Below are 10,694 nucleotides of genomic sequence, written 5' to 3' on the forward strand. Positions count from 1 at the left end.
TGATTATTGACAAGTTTTTCCAACACTTGATAAACAGGGCCAAATAGAAGTTGGTCTATAACAGTTAGGATCAGCTTGATCTCCCCTTTAAAATGATTCTGCAAGACACCAGTACCCCAAATTATAGCCCAAATTGCAATGCCTACAAGTTCAAGTCCTTTTTTGGGGGGGGGGGGGGGGGTATTGGCCTAAATTAAACATAGAATTATTATAGTGACAGGCTAAAGAACTTTGGATAATTTTGAATACACATGGATTTCAATAAACAAATGGATAAGACTGTTCTATTCTCTTTGATTTAGTTCATATTGCAGCTCAGACAAATGACTGAATTGATGGCATACTGACTGACTGACAAAACTGAAAGAAGGATGAATTAAATGTTCAAATATGTTGGAATGACGAGTTGCACCTATCATGCATGCTCTGCACTTTATTTGGCTAGTAGGAAAAAAGGCCTACATTAGGGTATTATGACAATGGTTGCATGCCTCCAGAAGGGCATCTTCTGAGGCTGAGGGGTGCTTTTCCGAAGGCGCATGGTGCTGTGGTGCTGCGTGGAGATCACAATGTCTTCAACTGGGCAGCAGTGTCACGATGGAGGGAATAGCTTATACTGAGACTACCTAAAACCACTGCAACAGAGTTATTGTAAAGTGTGGGAATAAGCTTATGCCAGACTTAGCCTACATGTAACTTCTCACTTGTTCATTTCAAAGTCCATATGTTCATGACCCGATATAAATAAATCATGTTATTCCACAGAATATGCTTTGGCAAGATGTTGTGATGAAATATTCTATAAAAACATTTTTTGAGTGGAAAAGACTCCAGTGGTCATATATAACTCATAGATTCACCAAACATCTAATATTAATCTATGTTTCATTATTCCTGGTAGATACCAGTGGTGGAAAAAGTACCCAATTGTCATACTTGAGTAAAAGTAAAGATACCTGAATAGAAAATGACTCAAGTAAAAGTGAGTCACCCAGTAAAATACTACTTGAGTAAAAGTCTAAAAGTATTTGGTTTGAAATACATTTACTTTTGACACTTAAGTGTAATTGCAAAAATGTACTTATGTATCAAAAGTAAAATAATACATTTCAAATTCCTTATATTAAGCAAACCAAATGGCACAATTGTTCGTGTTTTATATTTACGGATAGCCAGGGGCACACTCCAAACCTCAGACATCGTTCAAAAACAGAGCATTTGTGTTTAGTGAGTCCGCCAGATCAGAAGCAGTAGAGGTGACCAGGGATGTTCTCTTGATAAGTGTAACGAGTACTTTTGGGTGTCAGGGAAAATGTATGGAGTAAAAAGTACATAATTTTCTTTAGGAATGTAGTGAAGTAAAAGTTCTCAAAAATATAAATAATAAAGTGAAGTACAGATACCACACAAAACTACTTAAGTAGTACCTTAAAGTATTTTTACTTAAGTACTTTACACCACTGGTATATATTACTGATTATGATTGCAGACAGAGCCCAGAGAGTGGAATGGTGCAATATTGAATTAGTCATATTTTGATAAGGTGCATGCATGGGAATGTCCACGTCACCCAGAGATATGTCCATGCTGTAGAGATGCACCTAGCGGACTGAAACTTCACTGTTGTAGGCATATTTCAACTAGTGCTATCTCGACTTGCACTGGCAAACAAACCATTACATTAGCTACCTAAATGTGAAGTAAATTCAACTGAGGAGTAATAGAAAATGGAGACTTAAATTGAAAACGTGCAGGATACCCCTCTCCGGTTTCCTTGACTTCCGTTTTTTTTATACTGTGTTGTGCTTGTTCGGGTAAGACTCCTCACAGGACGTTTGCTGTTGGTGAAATGAAACTGCCAAAACTCTGAAAGGTATTATTGTATGTCAGAATTGCAACACAAGATTTGTTCAAGCTTAAAATGTTAGTCTGTAATCGTAACATGGTGCTTTGTATGTGCACAGATTAAATTTTGTTTCACGCATGGCTTTTCTTACGATCCTAACAATTTACGTATGGATTTTCTTACGATTGTAACGATACGTGCAGTACCAGTCAAAAGTTTGGACACACCTACTCATTCAAGGGTTTTTCTTTATTTTTACTATTTTCTACATTGTAGAATAAATCAAAACTATGAAATAACACATACGGAATCATGTAGTAACCAAAAAAGTGTTAAACAAATCAAAATATATTTTTGACTCTTCAAAGTAGCCATCCGTTGCCTTGATGACAGCTTTGCACACTCTTGGCATTCTGTCAACCAAGTTCATGAGGTAGTCACCTGGAATGCATTTCAATGAATAAGTGTGCCTTGCTAAAAGTCAATTTGTGGAATTTCTTTCCTTCTTAATGCGTTTGAGCCAATCAGTTGTGTTGTGCCAAGGTAGGGGTGATATACAGAAGATAGCCCTATTTGGCAAAAGACCAAGTCCATATTATGGCAAGGAAGGCTCAAATAAGCAAAGAGAAACAACAGTCCATCATTGCTTTAATTAAGACATGAAGGTCAGTCAATACAGAACATTTCAAGAACTTTGAAAGTTTCTTCAAGTGCGGTTGCAAAAACCATCAAGCGCTATGACGAAACTGGCTCTCACGAGGACCGCCACAGGTAAGGAAGACCCAGAGTTACCTCTGCTGCAGAGAATACGTTCTTTAGAGTCACAAGCCTCAGAAATTGCAGCCCAAATAAATGCTTCACAGAGTTCAAGTAACAGACACATATCAACATCAACTGTTCAGAGGAGACTGAGTGAATCAGGCATTCATGGTCGAATTGCTGCAAAGAAAGCACTACTAAAGGACACCAATAAGAATAAGAGACTTGCTTGGGCCAAGAAACACGAGCAATGGACATTAGACTGGTGGAAATCTGTCCTTTGGTCTGATGAGTCCAAATTTGAGATTTTTGGTTCCAACCGCTGTGTCTTTGTGAGACGCGGAGTAGGTGAGTGGATCTCTACATGTGTGTTTCCCACCGTGAAGCATGGAGGTGTGATGGTGTGGGGGTGCTTTGCTGGTGACACTGTAGGTGATTTATTTAGAATTCTAGGCACACTTAACCAGCATGGCTACCACAGTATTCTGCAGTTATACGCCATCTCATCTGGTTTGCGCTTAGTGGGACTATCATTTGTTTTTCAACAGGACCGAACACACCTCCAGGCTGTGTAAGGGCTATTTCACCAAGAAGGAGAGTGATGGAGTGCTACATCAGATGACCTAGCCTCCACAATCACCTAACCTCAACCCAATTGAGATGGTTTGGGATGAGTTGGACCGAGTGAAGGAAAAGCAGCCAACAAGTGCTCAGCATATGTGGGAACTCCTTCAAGACTGTTGGAAACGCATTTTCCTCATGAAACTGGTTAAGAGAATGCCAAGAGTGTGCAAAGCTGTCATCACGGCAAAGGGTGGCTACTTTGAAGATTCTCTGGTTACTACATGATTCCATATGTGTTATTTCATAGTTTTGATGTCTTCACTATTATTCTACAATGTAGTAAATAGTAAAAATAAAGAAAAGCCCTTGAATGAGTAGGTGTGTCCAAACTTTTCACTGGTACTGTACGTTCAATCTTATGGCAGGTATCTGGCTCCATAAAGGACGGGCATCGAAAGAGGACCAGAGGGAGGATGGTGAAAGAGCGAAGGGGATGTGTATCTAGTTTCTAGAAAATAATCTAGCCAACAGATGGCAGCAGTGTGGTACAGGCTGGGTATCCGGGTAGTCTCTGTAGCGTCAGTCTCTGTAGCATTCCACTTCTTGTACTCTTTTTTGTCATGTGACATATGACATGGAGTACAAAGAGTGGAATGTAATAGCTGAACAGAGACTGGCAAACCGGCTAGGGTTAATGTAGAGCCAGGTATGAATAATGATGTGTACCCTGCTGCTCAGGCTTTAGGATAAGGCATACACGATCATTTGGCAGATTTTCTATGTGGGTGAACGGTCACTGAACGCATATTGGCACAGAACGACAGGGAGTAGATCAGATCACACAGCAGAGACGGACAATCTTCCTCTTTATCTCTTCATTAGATTGTTAGCTTTCTGATTGGCAGCATCGATGCGGGATACATTGAGAATGGCCTGTAAAAACAACACATTAGATTCATGTTCAACACAGAATTGGTAATCTATTGTTATTGAATAAATAGCTGTATGGCAGGTACTATAGGACTGACCTTGCCCTGAATGCGGTCAATCTGGACATTCTGTGTGTCGATCTCATTGCCCATGTCCAGTGCCATGCTCTTCAGGTTGCCTATAATGCTGCCTACATGTCCCAGATTCTCCTCCATCTCATCTTCGCGTGCATCATTTGTCACCCTGACAGTAAGACAAGACAGAAATACAGATAAAGAGAAAACACACCGGCAGAATGTAGAATTTGCAGATGTCAGTTTGTACATTTAACAAAAGTTTCAGTACATCATTGTTTTTGGAAGGCGTGTTTTCCCTGCATCCAGGGAGGGGCATAGGTTTGTATAAATGTCCTCTGTTTGGCCAGGTGCTCCTACCGCACATGACAGGTGACTGGTTCTATATGTCAATGTGTTATAGACAAGAGTAAATATCCCCCGGCTGCCACACACAGCCTCTGTTAGGTACACAGTCTTTGGTGCTATAAATGAGCAAGTATGTGCAATGGCCAAATTCATCAGAAAATACTTGTAAACCAACAAATATGTGCAGGCTGCATCAGAGAGTACAAGGTTTTTTCTGGATCAAAAAAAGGCTTAGGTGGTTGTTGTGTTGGAAAGGATCTTTGTGTTTTAAAGCCAATTTCTAGCAATTTTACACATTTTTCCATCGACCTGAGAGAAATGTTGCAGTTTCAAAGATCATTTCCTGCAATTCTATACACTCTGCTATGAAGCTGAGTGAACATTTAGCAGTTTTAAGCTAATTTTTGTGTTCTTATGCTCAAACATTACAATGAAATCTAAACTCCTGAATTCATCATTTTTGTCTATTAAAATTAATTAAATAAAAAGTAGTTTTTATTTTATGAATTTTTTTACACTGTTTGGAATTAGCGGCCCAAGACTTTTCTATGGAGAATTTAAAAAAAAATATTAGCCCATATCCATAATGTTGTGATATAGGCCTACTGTATGTGTGTACAACAATAATAAGCTGTCGTTCTCTTAGGAATAGTGAGGGCATGTGCACGTCTTTGAGTATTGGGATTTGTTGCCTTGCTATTGGGGTTGTCATGCCATTGACCATTATTACTTGCTTATGTAGCCTCCGCTCATGATCATCTGCTCTCTTTCATCCACCACGCGTGAGGACGGCTGGCCGGACACCACCCCATCCTGGTTGTTCCCCCACACCTTCTTATAGGCCCCACTCTCCTCAAAGTCCTTCAGCCTATGCAGAGGCACAGACAGGACAGAGCACATCACACAGCCATACACACAAATCTTCATATCACAGTACATTGTGTTAACTCAAGAGTACAACAAAGGGTCACCTGCATGAAATAAACAAAACTCCTGATCTAAGCCCTGACATGTTGAAGAAGGAAGTAAGAGACAAGCCAAGCAAGAAGGAGTCTTATGCGCAGCAACTGGCAAACAAACTGTAAAGACCGGCACACAGACATGCACATTAATACTTGAGGAAGGAACCATGTTTTCCCCATCTGCTCCTGACACTCATGACCCCTCCCACCTGCCAACACCTACTTATCACAGGAGCACAGACCGCAGCATTTGCCCAGGTCTGTGAGGTTCTTTTCAGCCTCCTTCATATCCGAGTTGATCTGGTCCAGGCCCTCCTCAATCCGCTCCAGTTGCTCTGGACAACGCAAAACGTGAGGGCAGGGTAGGAATGGGAGAGGTGGAGGAAAGTGGGGAGAATGAGGGAGAACGTAATATAACACAAAACTGTTCTATCACCAAAGCCCCCAACTGACAAAGGAAAGCCAGCAGTCAAGCATAATGCAACTGCGCAAATATGGTATGTGCAAACCCCAAAACTGAGAACAGGACACAAATGATTTAATAAATGGTACACACAAGTCCATAAAATGCCTGGTATTGTGTGAGTAGAAGATGTGCTGTTTGTAAAATATAAATGTTTTGGGACATGACCATCATTTTCTTGTAGTTAACTTTGCTGCAGATTTCTAGTCACCCAATCTCATAATGGAACAAAACAAAAACAGACACAAGATTAATCATGGACTGGAGCAGAGGCCGGATGGATGGACAGACAGACTGTCTGGTTGCCGGTTGGCCTGACGGGCACTCAGGTGACACACAGATGACAGGTGTCCTCAGAGCAGGGCAGACCTACTTGATGCGGGGCCAGATGCACAGGCCACAACACTTGGCCATGTCAGTGAGGTTTTTCTCAGCCTCTTTCATATCCTTGTTGATTTGATCCATCCCCTCATCGATGCGGTCCAGTTGCTCTGCCCATATGGGGCAGGTGGGGAGCATGAGTAGGGTAGATAGGAGAGACACAGGAGGGAACACACACATACAGTACATACACACAAAAGCAGACACACACATAGCCTACACACATCTAGTATACTGACAGAAACATGAGCACCCACTTATGGATATACATACAAGAACAAGGATCATCTAAGGTTTCTGTTGTAAGATTGATATTGATGTGTCCACATCTTCCAATGGGAGAAAATTATTATATAACGTCCATTTCATTACCTCCTTGTTCGTCCAGCATGACCAGGGCCCGGATTCCTGAATCTTTGCTCTGTTGAGATCAGAAATGGCATTAGATTAGATTCACCATAATGTAGCTATAATGTTCATGATTTTTGCATTGAATAAAATGAAGACTCTTCAGTTAAAGGACTGAATGAAGTTCATTATCGGTAGGCTGCCAAAAGAAATCAACTAGAGATACTATGATTATAATGACGATGATGTATCATTATTAGGGCTTGGTCAACAGAGACATAGTGAGTGGCAGGTGCAGAGTCTCCCATACCTCCTCTACTAGCTGCATCATACGACGGGTACTCTCCAGGGACTGGATGAGGAAGGTCAGAGAGACAGGACACAATTAGAGGATTTAGTTACCTTAGATACCGTACTAAAAACGTAAACAGACTCATTTCAGTGGTCTGTGTGCCAAGAATGTGTTTGTACAGAATGCTGGGGCCTTTCTCCAGGGAATTTCCTGATGCTGAAGTAATTGGACTGGGAATTGGATGTGATGTGCAGTAAGTAACCTTTACCCAAGGGAAAAACCCTCTGGGAGAGTGGCTTAGGGTGATGTCACTGTGTAATCTCTCAATAATGCAACTCTGAAAACAATGCCCGGGTATGGCAGGTAACCTTATCTATAGCTCCTGGCATGATTTACCCTTTATCGTGGGGGCCAATGGTCAACAGCCAACGGCTATGGGGAAATTGTGTATAGATCTTAAAAAGTGCAACTGAACCTTCTGTTGTTGATATTTCAAAGTTAAAGAATTTAGTGCTCTTGAGATGATATGTGACATTACCTCATCTGTCACCTGGTTGGCCCTCCCCTGCAGCTCCTCCTGCTCTGTCCTCACGGGCGTGTCGGCAGCCATCTTGCCTGACATCTGCAGAAGCCGCGGAAGGACAGCACAGTCTGTCTGGTTTGCTCAGGAGCCTCTATCCCAAGAAGCAAGGCTAGTGCATCAGGTGGCTTTGACACCAGTCCTGGTAAAGACAATGAAAACAGTGCAACAGTGCAGAGCTCTTTATGGGCAGTTTTTGTACAGAGTACAGTAATTAGAAAATCTAGGCAGTATCACCCAGAAAATGTCCCCTCTAATTACCCATTGCTCTTTGATTGAGCTTGAGGACATGGAACAATACTATTAAGGACACATGGGATTAGTCATGATTTCAACATGATCTGTTGGTTCAACTCTGTGGCTACACAGCCTTTCTCTCGGGCGCCATTGGAGCCCCATAGTTCTGAAAACCTGAATATTTGCACCTGGCATGTCAGTTTGATGACTGAATTTTCTACCCTGCTTGTTTTCTCCTCACCCCTCTCCATCCCCACTCGACTCTGTGCCTCTACTGCCTATCCTTTCAGATCATATTCCATTCATTGCTTAACATAATTGGTGCCTATTTCACAAAACCTCTCTTGTTCCTCAGACTCTTACACCTACAGTACATGCATCTCACCTACACTCCTTCCATTCTGTTGTGAGGGGGTCGAGGTGACAGTGCACCATGCAGCAGCATCCTTATAATTACCATTAATCACCACCTGCCTCACCCAGGCAACATGCTGAGAGACAGGAGGAGAGGGAGAGAAAGAAATGGAGAGAGAAAAAGGGGGGGAGAGAGGGGGAGGAGGGAGGAAGACAGAAAGAAAGAAAAGAGACAACCAGAACTTACAACAGTATGTTTTGTCTGGGAATGAAGGGCTGCAAAGATTGTGACAAGTACTGTATATATGATGACGGTTAGAAGTTGTTGTGTAAGGATGGGTGCACCTCAGCCACGCTCAAGGTTCTAAACGATATCATAACCGCCATCGATAAAAGACAATACTGTGCAGCCGTCTTCATCGACCTGGCCAAGGCTTTCGACTCAGTCAATCACCGCATTCTTATCGGCAGACTCAACAGCCTTGGTTTCTCAAATGACTGCCTCGCCTGGTTCACCAACTACTTCTCAGATAGAGTTCAGTGTGTCAAATCGGAGGGTCTGTTGTCCGGACCTCTGGCAGTCTCTATGGGGGTGCCACAGGGTTCAATTCTCGGGCCGACTCTTTTCTCTGTATACATCAATGATGTCGCTCTTGCTGCTGGTGATTCTCTGATCCACCTCTACGCAGACAACACCATCATGTATACTTCTGGCCCCTCTTTGGACACTGTGTTAACAAACCTCCAGACGAGCTTCAATGCCGTACAACACTCCTTCCGTGGCCTCTAACTGCTCTTAAATGCAAGTAAAACTAAATGCATGCTCTTCAACCGATCGCTGCCTGCACCCACCCGCCCGTCTAGCATCACTACTCTGGACGGCTTTGACTTAGAATATGTGGACACCTACAAATACCTAGGTGTCTGGTTAGACTGTAAACTCTCCTTCCAGACTCACATTAAGCATCTCTAATCCAACATTAAATATAGAATCGGCTTCCTATTTCGCAACAAAGCATCCTTCACTCATGCTGCCAAACATACCCTCGTAAAACTGACTATCCTACCGATCCTTGACTTCGGCGATGTCATTTACAAAATAGCCTCCAACACTCTACTCAGCAAATTTGATGTAGTCTATCACAGTGCCATTCGTTTTGTCACCAAAGCCCCATATACTACCCACCACTGCAACCTGTATGCTCTCGTTGGCTGGCCCTCGCTTCATATTCGTCGCCAAACCCACTGGCTCCAGGTCATCTATAAGTCTTTGCTGGGTAAAGCCCTGCCTTATCTCAGCTCACTGGTCACCATAGCAGCACCCACCCATACCACGCGCTCCAGCAGGTATATTTCACTGGTTATCCCCAAAGCCAACTCCTCCTTTGGCCGCCTTTCCTTCCAATTCTCTGCTGCCAATGACTGGAACGAATTGCACAAATCACTGAAGCTGGAGTCTTATATCTCCCTCACTAACTTTAAGCATCAGCTGTAAGAGCAGTTTATTGCACCTGTACACAGCCCAACTGTAAATAGCCCATCCAACTACCTCATCCCCATATTGTTACTTATTTTTTTGCTCCTTTGTACCCCAGTATCTCTACTTGCACATTCATCCTCTGCATATCTATCACTCCAGTGTTTAATTGTAATTATTTCGCCACTATGGTCCATTTATTGCCTTACCTCCCTAATCTTACTACATTTGCACACACTGTATATACAGTAGATGTTTCTATTGTGTTATTGACTGTACATTTGTTTATCCCATGTGTAACTGTGTTGTTTGTGTCGCACTGCTTTGCTTTATCTTGGTAGTTCTCAACTGAACTACCTGGTTAAATAAAGGTGAAATAAAAAAATAAAAGGATGCCCACATGAAAAAATGGTTTCCTGTGGAGTCACACCTGGAATGAGACTTTGAGAACTTTGAACCAGAGCTGATTTATCTCAGTGCAGATTTCCTGTCTCCTGCCCTTGATTCAATGACCACTGTATCTGCTGTACCAGATAGACAGATGAGTGAGACAGACAATACATCTCAACCAAAGGCTTCCTGTTGCACTCCCACTGACCCACCTACGCATCACATCGTTGATGGTCATGACAGCCATTTTGACAACTCATGAGGGAGACATATAACAGGGTTGCCTATCTTTCAGGCACAGAACTTACTCTATTAAAAAAAGCTGTGAAGTATTGTGTGCGACACGTGCCTGATTTCGTATGCTTAAATAGAAGAACAGAATGAATATAAAAGAAAGTCACAGTCCCAATCAACACAGTTTTATGACAAGCAGAGGTAGTTAGTTAGGGTGTTCTCATAACACGTTTGAGGAATGACTAAAACAGAAGGATTGAAATGAGACAAGCGTGCTGATTCATAGCTTAGCCATGGGGAAAATTGGCACCTTTTTGGCGCGTTTTTGATGCCTTTTAAAAGGCTGATTAAGTGGTGGTGTAGGGTGTAATATTATCTTCTATGTGTGCACAATTGCTTGATGAAGTGCAAGTTGTCATGACACCCACCTGTAACCTACACTAAAGGAGACCCCT

The 10,694-nt window shown here is 42.3% G+C and overlaps 1 protein-coding gene across 2 annotated transcripts; it reads right to left on the reverse strand.

Moving 5' to 3' along the window:
* Positions 1–3,865: 3,865 nt before the first annotated feature.
* zgc:101731 (SNARE_SNAP25N and SNARE_SNAP23C domain-containing protein) lies at positions 3,866–7,577 on the reverse strand. Of its 2 annotated transcripts, none has more exons than XM_038962093.1 (7): positions 7,506–7,577; positions 6,986–7,027; positions 6,700–6,748; positions 5,707–5,818; positions 5,252–5,389; positions 4,198–4,342; positions 3,866–4,102 (listed from the first exon to the last, which is right to left on the reverse strand). In XM_038962093.1, the coding sequence occupies exons 1-7, from the start codon at positions 7,575–7,577 to the stop codon at positions 4,037–4,039; spliced, it is 624 nt and encodes a 207-aa protein (XP_038818021.1). In that variant the 3' UTR covers positions 3,866–4,036. The 2 variants fall into 2 exon arrangements, with proteins under 2 accessions (XP_038818021.1, XP_038818020.1); XM_038962092.1 differs by lacking the exon at positions 5,707–5,818 and adding an exon at positions 6,320–6,437.
* Positions 7,578–10,694: the final 3,117 nt, after the last annotated feature.

The sequence above is a fragment of the Salvelinus namaycush genome, chromosome 23 (assembly GCF_016432855.1).
Source record: "Salvelinus namaycush isolate Seneca chromosome 23, SaNama_1.0, whole genome shotgun sequence".
Classification (NCBI taxonomy): Eukaryota; Metazoa; Chordata; class Actinopteri; order Salmoniformes; family Salmonidae; genus Salvelinus; species Salvelinus namaycush.

Excerpts from the sequence above, each read along its gene's own strand:
- zgc:101731 (XM_038962092.1), bottom strand. The coding sequence starts at position 7,577 with ATGGCTGCCGACACGCCCGTGAGGACAGAGCAGGAGGAGCTGCAGGGG. Across the intron at positions 5,390-6,319 it reads TGCATCTGGCCCCGCATCAA|GCTGAAGGACTTTGAGGAGA; the intron begins GTAGGTCTGCCC and ends GCCTCTGCATAG. Across the intron at positions 4,343-5,251 it reads AGCGGAGGCTACATAAGCAA|GGTGACAAATGATGCACGCG; the intron begins GTAATAATGGTC and ends TCTTACTGTCAG.